Below are 24546 nucleotides of genomic sequence, written 5' to 3' on the forward strand. Positions count from 1 at the left end.
TGAAGTTATTGCTTTTCAATAACAACAGAAAAAACAAGTGTTGCTACCCGAATGCATGTGAAAGGTTGCGAGCAAGTGCAGATGGAGTGAAATCATTATAAGCTCTGACACCATGTCGCAGTTCCTGTACAGGTAACAACCAGGTGGATGCTCTGGAGTATGACAGTTTGCATCATGCTGTACTCATTGGAAATCTTTGTTCTAATTAATGAGCAAAGGATGTGGTAATTTGTCCCCAATCAGTTTCACCAGAGGGGATTATAGTTTTGCTCTCCGTCTGTCTGTTTTACCTGTGCTTTTTTCAGACCTCACCACATCATGTCGCACAAAACCATGATATGAGTACAACTTTGTCTGAATCAGTCTGGGTTTGCCTTTGCTGTAGCCTGGTGGGTGTAGGCTTCAGGCTTCTCATGTGCATCCATAGTCTTTACATAGTTGCTTGAATCCAAGTCGTGATTAAACTGACTACAGTAGGTGCTACAAACTGTCCTGGCAACTTGAGCGTTGTTCCAGAAACTAACTTGACAGCACAGCACCCTAGGTCAGCCTGAACTACAGTTTGGATACCTAACAAGGTGATGAGAAGATTCCATCCATCTCCCACTTGCATGGGCTTTCAGAGACTCTTTCAACTGTAGATAGAATCATTCCACGAGCCCATTAGGTGACAGGTGATAAGCTGTGGTTCGGGTTCCCCTACTGCCAAGTAGATCAGACAGAGCTTGGAAAAGTGCTGATTCAAACTGACGACCTCGGTCTATGGTTATTGTTGAGGGTGCACCGGACGTAGTTACCCAATGAAAAATGAATGCTTGTGCCAACGTCTTGGCTGTCTGGTCACAGATGGGTATTGCGACCGGCCAACGAGTAAAACAATCGATGCATGTTTAGCAGGTATGTACTGCCCTCTGATGGAGGTAGTAGTCCAACAAGATCAATGTGAACATGGTCGAATCTGGTATCGATGTATTTTGGATCTGACATGCCAAACAAGTTCTGGACCAGTCTCTGACATCATGATTCACTTCCTGCCAGGAAAAACGCCGAGTCACGAAATGTTGAGTGGCTCTGATGCCAGTGTGAGACAAATTGTGTAGAGCGTCAAAAACTGCTCGTCGATACTCGCTATGGGATGTATGGGTGAGGATCACCTGCGGAAACATCACAGACAATCCTACCCTCAGAAGTGAGGAGTAGTACCTCTTTGAACTGGAGTGATGTTGAATTGGTTCACAGCCTTTGCAGCTCCTCATCACGCTGTTGGGCTTCAGCTATGGAAGTGAAATCGATGATGTTAGATGCATCTAGAACATTTACGCCGAATCGGGAGAGTGCATCTGTTGCAGAGTTGTTTTTGCCACCAATGTCTCTCGAGTCTGTTGTGAACTGGGAGATGAAATCAAGATATCGTACTTCTCTTGGCAAGTGACGATGGTGTCCTGAATTGAGAGCATCGGTCAAATGCTTGTGGTCCGTATAGACAGAGAATGCCCTCCCTTCTAGCATATGCCAAAAGTGTTTTACACCCAGGTAGGCTGCTAGAAGTTCTCTCCCAATCATGCTATATCTGGTATCTGCAGGTTGAAAATGCTTCGAGAAAAAAAAATGTAGTTGCCAGACGTCATCTACATTCTCCTGCAATACTCCTATGTCCGAGGCATCGACGAAGAAGCATAGTGGTGCTTCAGCCTTTGGGATGAACAATATGTGTGGCCTCAGCCAACCTCACTTTCACCTCTTCGAAGTAAGAAATAGTTTTCATCGAGGATGATAATCTGATTTTTAAATTTTTTTATTCCTCTAACATAGCATGTCCAGCAATGGATGAGATACATCTGCACAGTTCGGGATGAAACACCTGTAAAAAAATCACAAGGCCAAGAAACTCCCTCAACTTGTGCAATGATGTGGGTACAAGAAAGGCTTGTATGGTTTTGACTTCCTCCTCCAGTGGGCAGATACTGTGTCTGTCTACGATGTGGCTGAGGAAGGTGAGTGATGGCACCCCAAACTGGCGCTTGCTGGGACTGATGACAGTGCCATACTTTGCAAGGCGCTCAAAAAGTCATCGGAGGTGTGCCTCGTGTTCTTCCTCAATTGGGCTTGCTGCAAGCCGACCGTCAAGTAAGTGTTTACAAAAAGGAAACCATGGATGACATCATCATTACAAAGTAACACTCATGTTACTTTGTAATGAAATGGCGATTTGTTGTAAGTGTTCTATTTTAAAGGATACCCAATGAAAACCTGCCTCTCAATTTCAGAGCATGCCCATTGCAGCACCACCCAAAGGGGTCCGATGTGAGATGGTGTTTCGTTTTCACATTTAAAACGTTCGTTCAATGCCGTGCTATGCGAGTCTGCACGGTTTATAAGACGACGAGAACCGCAGGCACACGGAGAGGTTTTTGGGTCGAAATACAATCATCTCGACATTTCTGCAAGTTTGTGACCATGATGTGTAAACAGCTTTTCAGTGGCAATATTGAGGAACTGGTGACGTCATTTCCACATGACGTAATGGTTCCTTCCAACTCGTTGTTTTTCCCATTATGAGAAAAGGGAAGTGTTTAACTGAATCAAATCTATAAACATTCCCTCGGATTTTCACGATTTACAAAAATATTTCCACTTTCATTTCTCCAGCCAATATAATGCATGGCAAACATGAGATTGTCTTTGGTTGTGATCTTGCGTGGGAATCAAAGGGCAGAATGAGGTCCTCCCAGGGCCCAGAGCATCCCTTGTTTGTATTATTCGTCGATGAAGTTGAGAAGAGAGAAAGCAACAACCCAAGAGTGATGTCATGCAACAGCGCACTGACACGAGGGATGAAGGAACAGGACATGGAGAGGGGAGAGTGAAACAGATGTCAAAATCTTACAAACATATGGGTAGGGGAGGGAACCTTAACCTGTTGAGGACCACAGGATTCTTGAAAGTAATTTTCAGATCGAAGTCCAATTTTATTACTAGTTTGGTTCTCATAATCATGAATATGCGTGACAAAAAAATACAAATTTTTATTATCAACAACAACAAAAAATACAAATATGATGGAAACGATAAAAGCTCTCCCCCAGTGTTAACGACAATGTTTGCCAATGTCCAAACATCAGGTAATCTAAAATATCGGAGATATACCATGTTAACGTTTATGGACATGTCCCTCAGTCCCTTGAGGGTTCATGAGGGGAGAAAAGATCATGTGTAGGGATGGAGGATGACCTGAGGGCAGGGTGGTGCATGGCCAATACTGGACTTTCAAAATGATATACATTGTCTTCAGAAAGTATTCACAGCTCAACTTTCATCACATTTTGTTGTGTTACAGCCTGAATTTAAAAATGGATAAAATTTAATTTTTTTTGTCACCGATCTACACCAAATACCCCGTAATGATGAAGGGAAAATATGTATATATAATTTTTTTTACAAATTAGTTAAAAAAAATTAAAAGTTGAAATATCTTGCATCAATAAATATTCAACCCCTTAGCGAGGACACTCCAAATTGAGCTCACGTGCATCCAATTTCCTTTGATCATCCTTGAGATGTCTCCACAACTTGTTTGGAATCCACCTGTGGCCAATTCAAGTGATTGGACGTGGTTTGGAAAGAAACACACCTTTCTCTGTGAGGTTCCACAGTTGACGGTGCATGTCAGAGCAGAAACTCTACCATGAAGTCCAAGGAACTGTCTGTATAACTCCGCGATAGATAGAATTGTGAGGAGGCATAAATCCGAGGAAAGGTATGAATTTCTAGTATTGAAAGTTCCCAAGACCACAGTGAGCTCCATCATTCGGAAATAGCAATAATATGGAACTGTGAAATGACCAGGCACACATACATAATATGTATTTGTGGGAAAACTATGTGCCAAGACCTGGAATCGAACCCAGGTCCTCTGGTGAACCATATGGGTGCTCTGTCATCTGAGCTATCTGGGTGACCCACTGGCTGAGCACACAATTATACCATATATGGAAATGCCACTCTTTCTGCTGCAGCTTCTGGGACACTCACTGCCAACCATAGGAGTACCTGTTCATTCATACAATTGCATTACTAGTCCTCCTGTGGTGGAATAGTGAACGGATTTGTTCCGCCATGGGGGGAAGACCCTCGTGGACAGGCCGGAGCTGCTCCGATGGGATGTATATATATATATATATATATATATATATATATATATATATATATATATATATATATATATATATATATATATATATACACACACAAAACGTTTGTTTGTTTGTTTGTGACCCTACTCCTCTGAGCTCCTAAGGTAAATCGCCACAAAACTTTATAGGATAACATTATTTACCATAATGTACCGAAATAGGGTTAACAGTCATTTTCTCACAGTAAATAAGTTTTAAACACCTGAGCTGCCACCTGTCGCCATCTCAGCAAGGGTAGATCCATATATACAGGTCAGGTATGGGAGCATGCGCCAGAGCAATGTGTCGCTGCATCCACTTTCCGCTGGTACTCCAGGGGCCTCCGTCTGGCCATCCCCCAGGCAGATACCTGGCCCATCCCCATCTTCTTGCGATGCCGATCAACCTGCTGCTACCATGAGGCACGTGGTCGGCCCATTGGCCTCCTCCACTCAAGAGACTCCCTTGCTGAGAGAATCTGGTGAGCAGGATCAGCATCAGGAAAACGAGCCACATGTGCATACAGCCGCAGGTGATACTCACGGACTATGCAGGTAACAAATCTCATTTGAGTCTCTCTCAACAACCGCTCATTGGACACAACGTCCGACCAGCGAAAACCAAGGATTCTCCGAAGAAAACTGGTTCCAAAGGAATGAAGTCTCCATCTCATATCGCTGGTCAGAGTCCAAGTCTCGCGTCCATAGAGCAAGACTGGAAGCACCAAGGACCTGAAGACTCAGACTTTCTTCCTCCCACACATGTACTGACAGTGCCACACCCCATGATCCACGAATCCATGACTCCCAGGCCTGACGCAGACGTCTATTGACCTCTGACTCACAGCCAGCAGAGACATGAATATCACTGCCAAGGTAAGTGAATCTCTCCACGACCTCAACATTTTTTTTTATCACAAACAGGACAGGACAGCAGCATCCAAGATGTCATGAAAGCCTGGATCTTAGTTTTGACCCAGGAAACCCATAATCCCAGTGGCTCCAACTCTTCATTCAGCACCTCGAGGTCCCCAAAAGGATATCTAAAGTCTCCGCAAAGATGACCGCATCATGTGCGAAATGAAGGTCAGAAAACTTGACATTCCCAAAAGATTCACCGCAGCTTGATCTCTCCGACATCCTCCCTAGAATCCAGTCCATACAAGTCGTGGAACGTGTGGGGACCAGTACACACCCCTGACAAACTCCAGTAACAACTGGAAATAAGTCAGAGATGGTACCACCACATTTCACAGCACTCTCAGCACCAGAGTAGAGTTCAGACATCATATCGATCAGTTTTGGTGGCACCCCACGAAGACCAAGAATCCTCCAGAGGGCATCCCGATTCACTGAATCAAACGCTTTACAGAGATCAACATAGGCTGCAAGCAGCCCCTGCCGAAACTCTAGTCTGCGTTCAGTGAGGATCCGATGGGCAAGGATATGGTTAATTGTTGACCTCTGGTGTAAAGCCTGACTGCTCTGGACGCTGGTGCTCTAGCAGATGGTGGCGAACCCTATCATGATTTATCCGAGCAAAGACCTTGCCCGGCACTGAGAGCAGCGTCACCCCTTGATAGTTCTTGCAATCCTGATCGATCACCCTTCCCTTTCCAGAGAGGGACAACAAGGCCCCTTTCCAGTCAGTTGGGATGATGTCTGTGTTCCAGGCAGAGCACAAAACTGCATGCAACGACACGAGTGCAGCATTTCCACCAGCCTTGAGAAGTTCAACATGGATGCCACAGATCCCTGGAGCTTTACTCCATTTCAACCGGTTCATCGCAGTCTGTGTTTCCACAAACAAAGGTGGATCACGGTCGATTGGAGGGTCAGAAATTGGGGCATAACACCCTTGACGTCCAACTCAACAACTGGTGGATCAACCTGGCACAGTCGCTCAAAGTAACCGGCCCAGCGGGCCTTCACTTCGGACTCCTCTGTCAAGAGCCTACCACTCTCTGCTCGAACTGCAGTGCTCTGATGAATGGGCTTGGATGAACGCAATGTGCGAATTCCCCTGTAAACTGGACGAGAATCACTTGACCACAGGTGATGCTCTTCCCCCTCACAGATTCCTCGCACAAAAGCCTCCTTGTCCACCCTTAGCACAGAGGGACAGACAGACAGACAGACTCACATTGGTTTGGACTTGTATTAAAACCGACCTGTTAAATCGGTCGGAGAATGACGTTGCCTTGGGAAGTGCGGTTGTTGTTTTAAGAAGTATTTGGTGTATTTTCTGGACACACTGACGGGTCACCAAGTTCAACGAGTGATTGACGAATCAATGCGATTCTTCGTGTGTGACGTAATTTGACGCGTCGCATTCTTACATCACGCATCCTCACGCGTCGTGAGGCGGTGCAACCTCTGACGTCATTTCCTCTCTATTGTTCCCCGATTCCCAGCATTCTCAGCGCGTCACAGCACGGACCTAAGATGGCGGCCGTGTAGGCGGTTTGCTGCGATTCTATTTCCAGATTTCCCTTCCAGCCGTCGGTGCGCGCTCCTCCTCAGCCGGTTCGGTTCGGCGGTAAATCGGTCGTTGTGTGAAACCTGCACGCGTCCGTTAGGCCGCGATGGCGAGTGGCGGTGGTGCTAAGTCCGAGTTCATCGTGGGCGGGAAATACCGCCTGGTCCGCAAAATCGGTTCTGGTTCGTTCGGGGACATCTACCTGGCAATCAACGTCACCAACGGCGAGGTACGTGGCCTGGGGTCGGGTCGGGTGGGGAGGTTTGGGGTGCGGGGCGGCGGCCTGTCCTCACTCCGTCACTCTCTTTGTCTGTGGTGATCTCGGCTTTGTCCATCTGTGAGGAACAAGGAACCGCCTGACTGGCTGGACAGACGGCTCGTTTGTACGTGACGTGACGGAGGGTAACGTTTAAATGTAAACTATGAAACTCCTGTGGACGAAGTGTCGAAATAAACACCTTACACAGCGAGTATCTCGGGTAGGTGAGTATCTCGGGTAGGTGAGTATCTCGGGTACGTGAGTACATCAATACCCACTGTATTCTATTCTAAATTAGAGAGTATCTCGGGTACGTAAGTATCTTGAGTATGTGAGTACATCAATACCCACTGTATTCTATTCTAAATCACTGAGTATCTTGGGTACGTGAGTATCTTGAGTACGTGAGTGCATCAAATACCCACTGTATTCTATTCTAAATCACAGTGAGTATCTCGGGTACATGAGTACATCAATACCCACTGTATTCTATTCTAAGTCACAGATTATCTTGGGTACGTGAGTATCTCGGGTACGTGAGTACATCAATACCCACTGTATTCTATTCTAAATCACAGAGAGTATCTTGGGTACGTGAGTGTCTTGGGAACGTGAGAATCTCAGGTACCTGAGTCCATCAATACCCACTGTATTCTATTCTAAATTAGAGAGTATCTCGGGTACGTAAGTATCTTGAGTATGTGAGTACATCAATACCCACTGTATTCTATTCTAAATCACTGAGTATCTTGGGTACGTGAGTATCTTGAGTACGTGAGTACATCAAATACCCACTGTATTCTATTCTAAATCACAGTGAGTATCTCGGGTACATGAGTACATCAATACCCACTGTATTCTATTCTAAGTCACAGATTATCTTGGGTACGTGAGTATCTCGGGTACGTGAGTACATCAATACCCACTGTATTCTATTCTAAATCACAGAGAGTATCTTGGGTACGTGAGTGTCTTGGGAACGTGAGAATCTCAGGTACCTGAGTCCATCAATACCCACTGTATTCTATTCTAATACAAAGAGAGTATCTTGGGTACGTGAGTACATCAATACCCACTGTATTATATTCTAAGTCACAGAGAGTATCTTGGGTATGTGAGTATCTCGGGTACAAGAATACATCAATACCCACTGTATTCTATTCTAATACACAGAGTATCTCGGGTACGTGAGTCAATCAATACCCACTGTATTCTATTCTAAGTCACAGAGAGTATATTGGGTAAGTGAGTACATCAATACCCACTGTATTCTATGTCACAGAGTATCTTGGGTATGTGAGTATCTTGGTACGTGGGTACACGCACGCCCACTGTATTCTTATCGAAGTCACAGAGAGTATCTCGGATACGTGAGTACATCAATACCCACTGTATTCTATTCCAAGTCACAGAGAGTACCTCAGGTACATGGTACATCAATTCCCACTGTATTCTATTTAGTCACAGAGAGTATCTCGGATACGTGAGTACATCAATACCCACTGTATTCTATTTAGTCACAGAGAGTATCTCGGGAACGTGAGTACATCAATGCCCACTGTATTTTATTTTAAGTCACAGAGAGTATCTCGGGTACGTGAGTCCATCAATACCCACTGTGTTCTATTCTATGTCACAGAGTATCTTGGGTATGTGAGTATCTCGGGTACGTGGATACATGCACGCCCACTGTATTCTCATCTCAGTCACAGAGAGCATCTTGGATACGTGAGTACATCAATACCCACTGTATTCTATTTAGTCATAGAGAGTATCTCGGGAACGTGAGTCCATCAATGCCCACTGTATTCTCATCTGAGTCACAGAGAGTATCTCGGGTACGTGAGTACATCAATGCCCACTGTATTCTATTCTAAGTCACAGAGAGTATCTCGGGTACGTGAGTACATCAATGCCCACTGTATTCTCATCCAAGCCACAGAGAGTATCTCGGGTATGTGAGTACACCAATAACCACTGTATTCTATTCTAAATCGCAGAGAGTATCTCGGGTACCTGAGTACATCAATACCCACTGTATTCTATTCTAATACACAGAGAGTATCTCGGGTACGTGAGTACATCAATACCCACTGTATTCTATTCTAATACACAGAGAGTATCTCGGGTACATGAGTATCTTGGGTACGTGAGTACATCAATACCCACTGTATTCTATTCTCATCTAAATCACAGAGTATCTTGGGTACGTGAGTTTCTTGGGTACGTGAGTACGTCAATACTCACTGTATTCTATTCTAATACACAGAGAGTATCTTGGGTACGTGAGTCCATCAATGCCCACTGTATTTTATTCTCAGTCACAGAGAGTATCTCGGGTACTTGAGTACATCAATGCCCACTGTATTTTATTCTTAGTCACAGAGGGTATCTCTTGTACGTGAGTCCATCAATACCCACTGTATTCTATTCTAAGTCACAGAGTATATTGGGTACGTGAGTACATCAATACCCACTGTATTCTATGTCATAGAGTATCCTGGGTATGTGAGTATCTTGGTACGTGGGTACACGCACGTCCACTGTATTCTCATCTAAGTCACAGAGAGTATCTCGGGTACGTGAGTGCATCAATGCCCACTTTCATCTAATCTCAGCCACAGCGAGTATCTCGGGTCCGCAAGTACATGCACGCCTGCTGTATTCTATTCTAACTCGCAGCGAGTATCTTGGGTACGCGAGTTCATCAATGCCCACTGTATTCTATTCCAAGTCACAGCGAGTATCTTGGGTATGCGAGTACATCAATGCCCACTGTATTCTATTCCAAGTCACAGCGAGTATCTTGGGTATGCGAGTACATCAATGCCCACTGTATTCTAATGTAAGTCACAGCGAGTATCTCGGGTTCGTGAGTACATGCCTTGAGTACGGGTGTCTTCTTCTTTTTTTTCTTTCGGCTGCTCCCGTTAGGGGTCGCCACAGCGGATCATCCGTATGATCCGCATAGTGATTTGGCACATGTTTTACGCCGGATGCCCTTCCTGACGCAACTCTGGTCGCCTCTTACGACACAGGGATATGGTACACCTATTTTAACCAGGGTATACACCGGCCCAGTACACTGGTACTCACTTCGCCGACCTCGGAAGGATGACAGGCTGAGTCAACCCCCTGGTGTATTAATTCAGTGGCCCAACGGGGCTTGAACTCAGGACCTTTTGGATCCCAAGCCGCTGCCCTAACCACTGCGCCAACACCAGGCTTCCCTTGAGTACGGGTGCATATATATATATATATTATTGTTGCGGAAATTCGCATTACACCATAAAGAGTCCTCAGGTGAGATATCTTGGTAAGTTCATGTGTAGTTATCCCAAACCCGTTGTATGGAGGGAATATGTGATTGATCCGGGCTGCGACTCTTTGAGATAGCCGTTTTTCTGTTCTATCGTTATTTTGGATCAATCACACAACAACCACCTTAACCACAACACCAGCCATCGCCGCCAACTACAACCATGAACCAACCACGCTCCAACCCTCACACAACAACCACCTTAACCACCACGCCAGCCATCGCCACCAACTACAACCACGCTCCAACCCTCACACAACAACCACAACGCCAGCCACCACCCCAACTACCAACCGCACCACCTGTGAACATTGAACGACGGGCTGTCTAGGGCCCGTTCGGCCATCGGTGCCAAACGCATCGAGCCGCGAGCGCGAATGGCGGCCTTTCCGAGGGAGAATTCGGATCCAGAATGCTTCACACGCCCCCTTTTCTCCGTCCAATGGCTGAACAGAGGGTGGCGTGGCCCCGCCTCCAATCGCGTTTTGATCCGAATATTTGCATATGGGCTCCTCCTGAGACCTATAAAGTTGCGAGCGCAAGGTGACTCGCGGAAGAAAAGTTGAGCGCGTGAGTTGAGCTGGGAAGAGTTCGAGAGTAGTTCGGGAGAAGTTGAGCTGGGAGGAGTTCGAGAAGAGTTGGAGAGAAGTTGCGGAGGAGGTGCAGGGGAGACGGCGGACAGCAACGAGGTTGCGGTGTGTGGGTCGCTCGTCTCGTCGCGGGATCCTAGCCAGCCAGCCATACCCCTCTCCCTGAGCATCGGCGATTTAATTTTTTTTCTTTTTCTTTTTCATCCCCCCCCCCATGCCGAGGGTGCCCCCGTTCCTCTCCCACCCTAAACGTGGTGCCAACAAGACCGCTCGCGCGGAGCACGCGGAGAGGACTCGTCGACCAGGGCACGGAGTCGGGGCGCAGCTGCGCAAACATTGCGGCTTGCCCGCCATCGCGTCACGAGGACGCGGGTCAGACCTCCCCGGTCTCGTGGACCTGGCCGATCCTCCAGGATCCACGTACATTTGGTCTACGGACCTGTCTGCCCCCTTGCCTATGAGGGTGGCTTTCTTTCTTTCGGGTTGAATGCATGCTGTGGCACCGTGTCCAATAGGTAGAACTGTGTAAGTGTTGGCGTGTGTAAATAATTCCCTTTTATTCGGTTTTAACTCTTTCCTTGCTTTTGTTGCATTTTGACTGTATGGCTGTATATACGTGCTTCCGTGTGTGTCTGAATTAAAGTGCATTGTGTGAACTGTTTTCCCGTTTCGCTTCATCTTTTCCTTTAATTGAATCTCCATCTTGCATCACGTAAGGGATTGATAGTGGGTTTAAAACGCCCGCGAATTCATCGGAACCGTCAAGGCCGACGATAACTCTGCTCGGTTATCCCTGTAATATGGAACGAACCGCTTAAGCAGTTCGTGTCCGGAGTCGGCCTGTGGCGTGGTACGATCGCCCGGTCGACCACTCATGCAGGTACTTAGGTAGGTCGAATTTGGCGAGCAACCCTATCCTGCGCGGGTGGGCAATTGGCACGATCGTGGTGAGGTTAAACCCCCACCCGTGACTAGCTCCGGGCGGTAGTTCCCGGAGCGTCACGACTGAATTGTCCTTCCGGTGGGTGACGCGGTCGTTATTCGAGTTATGTGGCCGATCACACGCCGGCGGACGCGAATTCGCAACAATATATATATATATATATATATATATATATGTATATGTATATGTATATGTATATATATATATATATAAATAGCCTGGTGTTGGCGCAATGGTTAGGGCAGCGGCTTGGGATTCAAAAGGTCCTGAGTTCAAGCCCCGTTGAGCCACTGTATTAATACACCAGGGGGTTGACTCAGCCTGTCATCCTTCCGAGGTCGGCGAAATGAGTACCAGTATACTGGGCCGGTGTATACCCCGGTTAAAATAGGTGTACCATATCCCTGTGTCGTAAGAGGCGACCAGGGTTGCGTCAGGAAGGGCATCCGGCGTAAAACATGTGCCAAATCACTATGCGGATCATACGGATGATCCGCTGTGGCGACCCTGAAAGGGAGCAGCCGAAAGAAGAAGAAGAAGATATATATATATATATATATATATATGTATATATATATATATATATATATATATATATATATATATATATATATATATATATATATATATATATATATAAAAAATTTTTGTGTACCCACTCGTATGAGAGCATCTCATACGAGATGGTCGAGGCTCGTATGAGAGCTAAAACACAACGTACAGCAAGGGGGGGGGGGGAGGAGGCGAGGGGGGGGAGTGGGAAGGACAAAACAGTGGGGAACAGAGACATTAGGAGATCTGTGGAAGGGAGAGGGATGGGGTGGGGAACATGGGGAATACAAGATGGACATTACTGGGACTTTCAGGAAGGAAAGCAGGGAATTTGAAGGAGGTGGGTTTGGGGTGGATTAATGGGGGTAGAAAAGATCGAGGATTTGGATGGGTGACGATAAGAGGTGGTGGTGAACAGCTGTTTTGAAGGCCTGGAGGGAAGACTGGGATTGAAATGAGTGAGGGAGTTTATTCCAAAGGCGGGGAAAAAGAGGAATGAAAAAGTGGAGGTGAGCAGTGATTTGTTATTTTGGTAGTGTTATCAGAGGGGGGTTGTTGGCGGACCTTGAGCGCCCTGCGGAAATATGGTGGGGACGTATCGCAGACAGAGCAGAGTGGGGCGAGGCTGGAGAAGACACTGTAGAAGACAGAAAGACCACAGACCTACCTGAGGTGAGAGAGTGAGAGGCCCAAAGACGCAGCCTCATCGCCAGAGATGCCAATGATCCGAAATGCCTTGGTTTCCACAGCGTGAAGCCGAGAAAGGCGAGAGGCAGCAGCATCAGCCCAGAGGGGAGAGCAGTACTCTATCAGGCTGCGGACGAAAGCTTTGTGGTCAGGAGCTCAGGTGGGCCGAGGAAGGACTTTGCACGACGGAGGATTCCCAGTCGGCGACTGGCTTTGGAGGCCAGGTTGGAAATGTGGATTTCCCAGGAAAGATCGGTGGCAGATTGTGAGACCCACAAGCTTGAATGAGTGGAATTCTTCCAGAGGATTGTTGAGAAAGTAGTTGGGGTGGGGTTCCAAAGCGTCCTTTCGGTGATCTCGGTTGCGATGATCTCATAGCTCGGTTTGCTTACATCATTTCGTCCCAACTCTTCTTTTTGTCTGATTATTCCTGAGGTAAATCTGAGCCACGTGCGCCTTCGCTGTGAGGTGGGCCCTCATGGAGGCCAGCGCGTGCGGTGCCGTTGCGGGGAAACGATACTGCGCGGGCATTAATGGCGCAGAGCCCCCCGTTCCCAAGCGAGCCCGAAACCCAACGTGTGCAGCGGGTCATACAGTGCACTTAGCAGTCCGGGATTATCGACTCGAGCTTCCGATGATCTGGGGCAGATTGCCGGTTGCATTAAAAAGGCATACGAATGAATACCTCTTAAGAGGCTGCACGAATGGTGTTTTTCACAACACAGGAAACACAGCCAGCACGACGCCCACGCTGCACGAAACGCATACGGAGGCCGATAAAGGCGACTTCACGCCACGTTGGGCGGATACGGGTGTGCGTGGTAAAAGCGGCGCGTTCCTTTTCAACCAAATATCTGATACATATTGGTGTTCGCTCCGCGCACACACCAGCATAGTCGTGCGGACGTGGGCGCTGGCCACGTGCGTAATGGCCGAACGCCACTCACTGTTTCAAATGTGCTCGAAGGCAGACACGTACGCGCTCGCGAAACATGCATGGATTTATCCATAACGATGTACCTTCATCCCTCACTGGCAGCAGCGGATTCCCCACGGATGGTGAACGTCTTCTCGTCTCCACAGCCAGTGAAGCTGCAATCGAGCCGGGGAGTGTTGTGCGGTGCGGGCCGCGTTGGCGCACACGGAGCGGGTGTGTTGATTGGCGCTGGTCAGGCGCCCGAGCGGGCATGCGGGACCCTCGGCCAGTCGCCAGGGCACGGCCCGGGGTTTTTTTCAGGACGATTCGCGTGCCAATTTTGATGTGGGCGATTCAATTCATGTCGTGGGGTTGAGCGGAATATTGCCGCTGTCTGAGATAACCTTGCCGGAAACGAAGTGAGGCAGTTTCCAGCCAAAGTTAGCAGGCCACATGAGGGGTCGGGCCAATCGGACCGCCCGATTCAGGTTATGAGGTTTTGCTTTGGGGTGGCCCTTCCCTCCCCTCTGCGCTGCAAGTCCTATAAAGGTCGGAGCGGTCCCTCCGTCTTTTTCTCTTTCTCCGCCTCTCTCTCGCTCTGGCCTCGCCCTCGTTGACATTGCCATGACCCGCCTCCTGCTGCCTGGAATCCGCCTCTCTCGCCTCGCCCTCGTCGACATCGCTGCGACCTGCCAACTGCCTGGACTCTGCCTCCTCGTCTCCGCCCACACGACGTCGACCCCACCCGCCTACCTGGTCCCGCCTTCCACTCCATCCACGCACTCTGGACACCACCCCTTCTATACGCAAGCCCTCCTTCACGAGCACGGTCTCCACGCGCTGCTGAAGCCAGAGATGACGCACCCACTGTCGGGTACTGCACCACGGAGCATCTCCCCCCTCCCCTCCCCCCTCCCCCCGAAACTTATTGGTGGCATGTCGTGTTATCGAGCACAAAGGTACAGAGATCATAGCTTCAACTCCTCTCCCTTCTTGTTCCAATACTCCCTCTTCATCGGGTTTTCTGTGTCTGTGTGTGTGTGTCTCCCCTATCCACACCTCTCTCCCCTATCTCTGCACAACACACCCCAATAAATCTTTATCGTGCCACATACCATTCCTCGCCCATTGTAATAAATTATTATTCGGAATTTCCCTGACTCCGGAGATTTCCCCATGGAGAACTCATTTGTGGCGGCGATCCCGTTGGCTCATTATTTTCGTTGCTCTCAACGAAGTTACACTTTCTGCACATTCCTTAATCTTTTCTTCACTCAATATAATTCCCAAACAATAGAAAAAGTTAAGTTTATTGCTTTTGCAGTTTCACATTTTCTTGTGTAAATATGGAGGAGGAGGGATCACAGCCTTGCTTGCTTGCTTACAGTAAATATGTGGATATGCTTGGTTATTGGAATCGTTAATTTCTTTAAATTTTCAGATTTCACTCCAGATTTTGACATTTAATTGGTCCACATGCTTCGATCATCAAATCTGAAAGTGGATTTTGATTATATACCTTAATCAGTCCGTTGAAGTACATCCTAGTTCCAAGGCGAGGCTTTTTTTATTTTATTTCATGCAGTGCGAAACAAAATGGCGGCTTAAGCTCCCTGCGAGGGAAAGTGGGATAACCAAGGGTCAGCCTGTTTTTGTTTTGTTTTTTCATGATGAGCACCCAGTTAATTGTCTTTAAAAGGGGTGTTTAAATTTACCCAAATACCAGTTTTCATTTATGCACTGCCTTGGAGTTGCCTTTGTATGCATGCAAAGTTTCGGACCGCTAGGTTTCATGGTTTTGGAGTTATGGAGGAGATACGCACACGCACACACACATTTCTTCTTAATCTTCATTCAGTTTTGTTCTTGTCTCAAGTCAATATTTTCACATTTGAAGTGCAGTTTCTGATTAATTTTGTCTTTTCTGTGGATACATGGCCTGAATAGGAAATTTTTTTATTATTATTATTATTATTATTATTATTATTATTATTATTTTTAACAGGATGTAATAAAGGCTCGTAGTGGAGCTGCTACACGCATATCACACACATGGACATTGATGAATACAGGAGACACAAACACTTTTGGACAATGAAAACATAGCCAATGAGCTTGGGCCAGGGGGGGGGGGCGAAGTGACGTTGCTTCCTGGTGCACTCAGGGAACCAGTGACACCACAACAATGGCGGTGTTGCCTTTCACACCGCACTCAGCCGGGCATTTCCTAAGGAGGAAGTTATGCCAACCCATGAGCCTTCTCCATGCTCTATCCTTTTTAGATGCTAAGCATCAAGCAAAGAAGCAGCACGAACAAGTCTTAAGTCTTCGGTGTGATTCATCGGAGTTTGAACCACTCATCTTCCAGACTTTGAGCGAAAGCTCTAAGCATTACACCACCAAGTCCTCTTGTTTTATTTTATTTCATTTTCTTGTATACAATGTCAAGGCTTGTGGAGGTGCTCAAATTAACCCTAACAGCACAAAGTAACAATCTAAGGAGAGGAGTGGGGGGGGTGGGGGTGGGGAACACCGACATTAGGGTTGAGGAATAAAATGGAGGGTGACTTTAAGAAATGAGGGATGTGGGGAAGGATTGAGTGGGAGGGTGGACAAGGATGCAGAAGGAAAAGAACTGGAGTGGGGGAAGCAGATGGGGTTTTTAGTAGTCACAAAGTGAGGAAAAATGAGTTAATTTGTCAATTTGCAAGTTCCAGATCCTAATAATAGTACAGTTATTTCCTTTTTGTATTAAATTAACTGAAATAGAAAGGTGATTGAATTTTTTACCTTCACCAAAGGAGAGGGTATTCTGTTTGGATCCGTTTGTTTGTTTGTCTGTCTGTCTTTGTTTGTTCGCCTACAACTTTTGTGTTTTTCTCCACAACCGCTTGCTGGATTGACACATTTTCACCATAGGTGCGACTACTCATGTAGAATGTTTTCATCATAATTATGTTGTAGGTCATGTGGTGTGGCAGCCATGTTGGAAAAGTGGAAAAAACTTTGGACCTCTGTATCTCTGAAACCACACCAAGGAAACAAGAATAAGAGCAATCAGAGATTGCAGACCCTTGCCAGGACTTGTTTTAGTGGCGTTTGAGTACTGTTGTGTTCCGTAATTAATGAGACCTCATTGGAACTGTCACTTTATAACTGCTGGCAGTGATGACCGGGTATCAAGACGTCCTGCTCTGATGCAACCCTGCTTTGGTTGGACACCTGACCCTGACTCACGACGTTTTTTATTATTATTCATTTGAATTCAGAATGGGATTAAAATAAATTCAATTCAGATCAAATGGAAGACCAAATAGGCTTGGTCTTGCATTGTAGTAATCGTAAGGAAGTCATACGAGCAAAAAGAAAAGATGAAGTCATCAGGAGGAACCTGGATAGGATTCTCATTTCAACTGCTACTCTTCTACCCTCAAACCTATCCAGGCACAGCCAAGTGAGCCTTACTCAAAAAAAACCCACATCAAAAAAATCAAATAATTCTGGCTTGCAGACCATGTCTCCGATCAAGTCGAAATTTAAAACATCTATTCCCTCTCACTACTGGAACACAATTGTGAATTTCCACATCAATTGATTAAGCAGTTCCAGAGAAAACATTGCTATATAGCTACCAAACCATGTGACATCAATTTATTATTCCTGAACAACCTTGTGCACCCATGCCTTGAGGAACATTTATGTGAAATTTGCCCTTGATCTGTCTCGCTGTTCTGGAGAAGATTTAAAAAAATATGTTTTAGGGTACACTCAACATGGCTGCCACACCACGTGACCTGTGACATAATTATCATTAAAACATGCTACTTGAGTAGTCACACCAATGGTGAAGATTTCGTCTCACTTTGACAAGCTGTTGTGGAGAAAAACACAAAAGTTCTGTGCAGACAAACAAACAAACAAACAAACAAACCCAAATCCAATACTCTCTCCTTCGGCGAGGGTAAAAATTGAAACTTGGCACACAGCAAGTATTCCACATCGAGAATAAGTTTTTTTAATGACGTCATAGTTGCCTTCGTTATCACGTCATAGTTGCATATGTAGAATGCTACATCCAATCGGTATGAAAAATTTTGAGGGTCATCTCGGGATAAAATGGTCCACAGCAAAAAAATTGATGACTTCATCGGTCATGTGATTCGGCAGCTATTCTGTTAAAAAATCTTCAGCCATTTCAGAGAAGAAGATTTTTGAACAGATCAGGGCGAAACTTTACACGTATGACCGCCTATCCATGAGGAACAAAAGGTTCACACATACGACGTCATAGGTCGCATGGTTTGGCAGCCATATTGGATTTACCCTAAAACCTATACAAAAAAATCATCTTCTCCAGAAAGGCTGAACAGTTCAAGGGGAAATGTCACACAAACATTCCCCAAGCCTTGGGCTACCAGAGTATTCATGAATGATTGATGTCACATGGTCCTACAGCCATATTGGATTGAACAAAAATCTTTGAAAAAAATTCCTTCTCTTGAACCGATTGATCAATCGCTGTGAAACGTCACACTTGTGATCTAGTCGTGATGGGGAATATATGTTTTAAATTTAAACTTGCCATGGTCTGGCAGCCAGAGTTATTTAATGTTTTTGATCTGGGTTCTTTTTTATTTTTATTTTTTATTTTAATATTTTTTTTCAATAAGGTTCACTTGGCTGTGCCTGGATGGGTTTGAGGGTAGAGGAGTAGCAGCTGAAATGTGAATCCTATCCAGGTTCTTCCTGTTGACTTCATCTGCTTTTTGTTTGTTTGGGTTCCTTCTGATTACTCCAATGCAGGACTGTACCTATTTAGTCTTCCATTTGATCTGAATTGAATTTACTTTAATCCCGTTATAAATTCAATTGAATAATTAATATAAAAAACGTCATGGGTCACAGTCAGGTGTCCAATCAAAGCAGGGTTGCATCAAAACGGGACATCTTGGTACCCGGTCATCACTGCCAGCAGTTATAAAGTGGAAGTTCTAATTATGTCTCATCTCTTATTAATTACGTAACACACCAGTGCACAAACACTACACAAAACAAGTCCTGGCGAGGGTCTGCAATCTCTGATTACTCTTTTGTTTTAATGTTGAAAGGTTTTGTGTATTTAAATATGTGTAAGACCCATGCTTTGTAGTTATACTGAGGGCAATGACAGCATCACAAACTAATTTCTGGGCGTGGGAGTTGTTTTGATCCCAACAGACCGGTTGTTAAACCCAACTTCATTATGTTTGGTTTGTTCTCACTGTATAGTTCACGATGTTGAATGTTATTGCACTTCATGTGAAGTGATTTGAGTGGTGCAGTGCCCTCCTCCTTGAAAAGTAAAACCACAATGCACAACTATTCTGTTATCCAAAGGTACTAACGTGCTTCTCTCAGGAGAAGGGAATCCTTGTAGAATTTTTTCCGTGAGGCTCACTTGGCTCTGCCTGCATGGGTTTGAGGGTTGTGGAGTAGCGGCTGAAACCCGAGCCCTATCCCGGTTTCTGCTGATGACTCCATCTTTGCTCTTTACTTCTTCGGGTTCCTTCTTGGTCTTCCGTTTCATTTTGACCTTGTATGTAAGGTGTCTTTGCATCTTCAGCCAAACATCTCACTCGATAGTGGTTGTGACAAATGCCTGAGGTAGTCTTGGATGGTGGATGCGATAAACACCCGGAGGTTGCAGCGGCTTCTTTGATGTATTGTACCATGTATTTTTTTTTTCCTCACTTGAGTGCCAGGGTCCGTTTCTTGGCAGTGGTCTCCTTTAGTGAGTGCAGATTCCCCAATGAGGATCACATTGACTCGTTGAACCTCAAAACAAAAGCATTATCGGCAGTGCTCGGCCATGGATTTTGAGAACTTGTGGTTGGCCAATATGTTGATTCCTTTCTTCCGCAGTAGGAGCAGGAAGTGATTCGAGATATTCTCAACCTTTTGCCCACTTTAAATAGGTGTTCAAATTACAATACTTTGAGAAAGTTCTTGATTCATTTGTCAGAGGTTCGTCGTCTTTTTGTCGGGGTGTCCTGTCAAGGTGTTTGGTACATTTTATACCTCGGTTCATGTAACTATGCTGAAGAGATGTGATGCTAACATTGCAATCTATCTGCAATAAAGAGAAAAGGTTTTATTTGCACCTTTGCAGGGTCTCTTGACCTTTCTAGCCTCTAATCACTGGGCTTTGTGCGACTGCTGCCAATTGGGAGTAGGGTTTGGTCTGTTAAGCTTTGAAAAGCATAAACAAATGTTAAGTTATTAATGATATAATAATGTACAACAGAGACTCCTGTTTACTCGCAATACAGCAATAGTGTACATTTTGTCAGTGATTCTGCAAACAGTACTAATTGCTATCTATATTAATATTTCGGCACGCCCCTTTTTTTGTTCCACCATCAGATTTTTGTTACTGCATGAAATAAAACAAGCTTTGACATATATATATATAGTAATGATATTATTGTCTTCCTTAAGAGGCCCCTCAAAATTTGTTTTGATGATTATGGTAGTTAAACAGTTCATGTTCTCCATTTGCAAAATGGGAGGAATTATTGCACAAAAAAAGAAATAAAAATGTTTCCCATTTTTTTAGAGGACCACTGAGATGAGTTCGTAAAACCTTTTGTAGAGTATGTTATTATTAGTCACTATACGCCATAGTAAATTGCTCATGTTATTGAGCTGTCAATAAGCTATCAATCATAGACATATAATAAACTCACTTGAGTATTCATATCTCTATTTCAATGCGTAATATCAAGCGGTACCTTCATGATGACCTAATAAAACCGCTCTCGATGTCCGTCCGTCCATATATCTGTTCACAATCAAACCGATCGTGATGCATTTTAAGGCTTTCCGAGAGCTTTCGAGAGATTACCTACACTCCCGCACAGTGCTGTTTTTATAATTCCTACTGCACTTCATTAGAACATAGATCGTGGATGGATGCGCAGATCCCAGGAGAACAACTATAGCTGTACAGAACAATTCATATTATCAATGGATAAAAATGATATTTAATTGATATTATAATAAATTGTTTATTTAAAATATCTTCAAATTTTGTGAGTTTTTAGTTTGTTGTGAAATATTAGGTCCTCGGGTCTCCGCATAGTGGCGTACAGGCTTAAGTCATACTTCTGTTTACTACCGTAGAAAATTACAGAACCATCCGATCAACATGCTGTTAACAGTTTCAGAATCAGCTAAAATCTACAAGATATGAATATGTAGACGAAACTGATCCGGCCAGCTAAAATCTACAAGATATGAATGTGTACACGAAACTGATCCGGACTTTTGGATCACTTTAAAGTAGGGTGCCCTGTAATTTTAATGCGCTCTATGGATCCTCCGGAACTCACAAATGGTACACATTGTGTAATCAATAAACTACGTGGTAATGTTGTCGAAGTGGAGCTACTGCGGGACAGTCGAAGGGGAAAACCTGAATGATAATCAAAGGATAAAAATGATATAATATATTGTTTCAATTACATTCATGTTATCTGTCTTTTACCATATGTTGCCAGTGACGCCCGTCCAAGATGGGCACCTTTACTAGTTCATTATATAGCTTATAGTGGGGCAGATAACAGCAATTTTTTGAGGAATTGTGAAAATGAAGATACAAGCATCAAATTTGGCACATTTGTTCTCCAGGGGATTCTAATCAAATCTGCCTGATTGGCCATTTGAAAATCCAAATTTTCAAAAATTTGAAAAAAAAAAAAGTCAAGATCACGAATCAATGTTGGATGCTGGCTGAGATTAGTGAATGTTTCAGAAACATTATCAAAGACGTTCCGCTGATGCCGCTGATGCATGGAAGTATGGGATCCCTCTAGCTTTCTCAGGCCCTATTGCAGAAACTACCTCATGGACTGGAATCCATCGCGCCTTGGCTCCTTGGCCAAAGGCAATCCATATGTTCTCAAGATCTAGTTCCTGTAAGGATGGCAGTACAGATATTAGTATGACTAGTACGTCCATGTCATTAGCCTTAATGATAATGGACTTGCTACCATCCGTCGTTGCATCCCTGGCGTGAACAAATATTCGAGTGTCAGCTTCTTCGTGACAACAGCATCCAGTGACTTCCTTGTGTTGCTAATGGCATCTTCTCCTTTTGTGACAATGACCGTGCTTGTCGTCTGTGCTTCACACATCTTTTCTGCAAGGAAGTGAAACAGCTCAGTCTTGTTGCTGTCATCTCGAAGAAAGCTTCTCCAGTTACTTGGGGTCTTACTGGTTCCTGTCACTCTTCTTCTGATTCCTTGCCCCCTTTTCGACCTTGCCTCGGACTTCAGACTTGACTTCTTGTACACATCAAACACTACATCCACCCTCTCGTACCTGGCACCATAGGATTCCACCTTTGGGATGATGTCTTCTTTAGCATAGTCATCAAATATCTTTGAAGTGCGTGGAGGCAGGGCATTGATAAGTGCTGAGCCATCAATGATGACTGCAACTCCCCTTGGTTCTCTGTCTGGGATGTTCACTTGCGCTTCAAGAATTTCAGCCAGCTGTGACTTCAAATATTTTTGAAGTTTTTTTTTAATTTTTTTTTCTTCTTCAAATTTTTCAAAATTTGGATTTCCAAATGGCCAATCGGGCAGATTTGATCAGAAAGCCCTGCAGAACAGAAATGCCAAATTTGATGCTTGTATCATAATTTGCACGATCTTTCTACTATCTACTACACTAATAGGCTATAGTAGGGGGGACACCAACAGCAGAGCTGAAGGACAAATAAGAGGAGCAAGACTTGGACAAACAATGGGTATGAGGGGCAATAGAGGATGCATGGGGTGGACAAGTCGGATTCAGAAGGAAACACTCAGGATGGAAACTGGAAATTTGGAAGGACGAGGGATTGGGGAGGGTTAACGAGGGTAGTAAAAGATCATGGTTTTGGATTGTGGAAGATCTGAGATGGTGGTGAACAGCTGTCTTGAAGACCTGGAGGGAGGAACGAGATTGAAGGGGATGTGTAAGTTGTTTCCACCGCCGGGAAAAAGAATAACAAATGAGTGGAGGTGAGCAGTGATCCTGGATTTAGGTCGTTTAACCCGAAGGAGGTTTATGGTGGACCATGTGAGCCCTGTAGAAACCTGAAGAGGACAAAGCATGGAAAGAGCAGAGGGTTCCCATCATGTGCTGCCTTTTTGGCTGCTGGTTGCATCATTGGTTCGGGGCGCAGCTATGCCGCTGATGCAGTGCCCCTATTACCAGTATACTGGTGCTCATTTCGCCGACCTCAGAAGGATGACAGGCTAGGCTGAGTCAACCCCCTGGTGTTGATTCAGTGACAAACGGGGCTCGAACTCAGGACCCTAGGAGCCTAAGCCAACATCAGGCTCGAGCAGAGGGTGCAAGACCAGAAAAGGAGGCAGCAGAAGATAGAGAGACCATCGATAAGACGCACAGACTTGGCTCAGTAGTTTGACCTGAAGGGCTGAAATTTTGGCGTGATCTTTTTTTTAGATTTTTTCCAAGTGGACCAAATGCCATTGGAATTGGAGAGGGTCATTGTTTTTGGTTATTGATTGCACATGGATTGGCACGTGCATAACGTGTAATGTAATGTTCATCATGTAATGTTGAAACACCATTGCTATACCAACTGTCTTTGGGAAGGAAATCGACAACCAATTTGGCTTATTCTTTTTCCCCAAATAACTGCCTCTGTAGCGCTTGCTCCTCGTCATAGTCGTCGTCGCCATACACTTTACAGTGTCGATGAAATGACTCGTGCGCAAGGGTTACACCAGGTTTTATTTGGGTGTTCTGGGTGGTTTGCCATTACCTTCCCAGCAAATCGGTCTAGGAAGGAATTCTTCATTTAGTCAGGGTGCTGAAGACGACTCGCATGCTTTGAAAAGGACATCGTGGGAATATCCACTAACAAAAGCCAGCAGACAGGACACCCAGCGTAATTCCCATTTGAGGGACAGAGCACATATCAATGGCTCACATGCATGTGAAACGTCACGATGACTGATTATAGCTGGGTTGGGATTCAAACCAGACTGCACAGCTCCGATGTGAGTGCACATCCAAGCTATCCTGCCAGGCCAAGCTGTTCCTCCACTTTCAGGAAATGATGGCATCAGCTCATGTCGTGCAAGCTTTGAGACCTCCTCTCATCGAACACCCCGGAGAAGTATTAATATTTTTGCTGCATGAAAAAGTTCATACTTTATCACGTACTTTGTACATCATTTCATTACAATGTCAGATGACCTGCTATCGAATCTCTCAACAGTGATAAATCATCACTTCCTATTTGAGAGGCTTCGTCACACCAATGTAGAACCAAAGCGGCAGTGAGTGTGGTTGGGGTTAGAGATGTTGAGGTGTTCACATGGTCTCGGTTTTCTGGTGAAGATTGTTTTGTTCCACATTGTGGAATGGCTTTGATCAAAAAAACACAACACATCTGTGGCCACTCATCCACCCAAATGTGAAGTTGTAGGGATTTGGGTTAATGTGCAATTTAACGTAATATGTGACCGTACATGGGTGGAGAGCAGAACCTCTTGGGAAAAATCTCCCTTTCCCCATTTTTTGTTTCCTTGCACAGAAGCTCCTTCCCACACCCATTCTGACCTTGTTCTAA

The 24546-nt window shown here is 45.2% G+C and overlaps 2 protein-coding genes across 4 annotated transcripts in view; one reads left to right on the top strand and one right to left on the bottom strand.

Annotated features, from left to right (window-relative positions):
• The window catches only part of LOC147016196 (uncharacterized), a 142726-nt gene that overhangs the window by 60908 nt on the left and 57272 nt on the right, over positions 1-24546 (bottom strand). The gene's annotated exons all lie outside the window — the stretch shown is intronic.
• LOC147016198 (casein kinase I-like) overlaps positions 6570-24546 on the top strand; it is an 83943-nt gene continuing 65966 nt past the window's right edge. For all 3 annotated transcript variants that reach the window (XM_085849019.1, XM_085849020.1, XM_085849021.1), the window contains exon 1: positions 6570-6879. In XM_085849019.1, coding sequence (XP_085705145.1) covers positions 6757-6879 — 123 coding nt within the window. In that variant the 5' untranslated portion in view covers positions 6570-6756. The remainder of the gene's footprint in view (positions 6880-24546) is intronic.

The sequence above is a fragment of the Eptatretus burgeri genome, chromosome 12, assembly GCF_056783735.1.
Source record: "Eptatretus burgeri isolate ZD-2024b chromosome 12, Ebu_testis_v1, whole genome shotgun sequence".
Taxonomy (NCBI): Eukaryota; Metazoa; Chordata; class Myxini; order Myxiniformes; family Myxinidae; genus Eptatretus; species Eptatretus burgeri.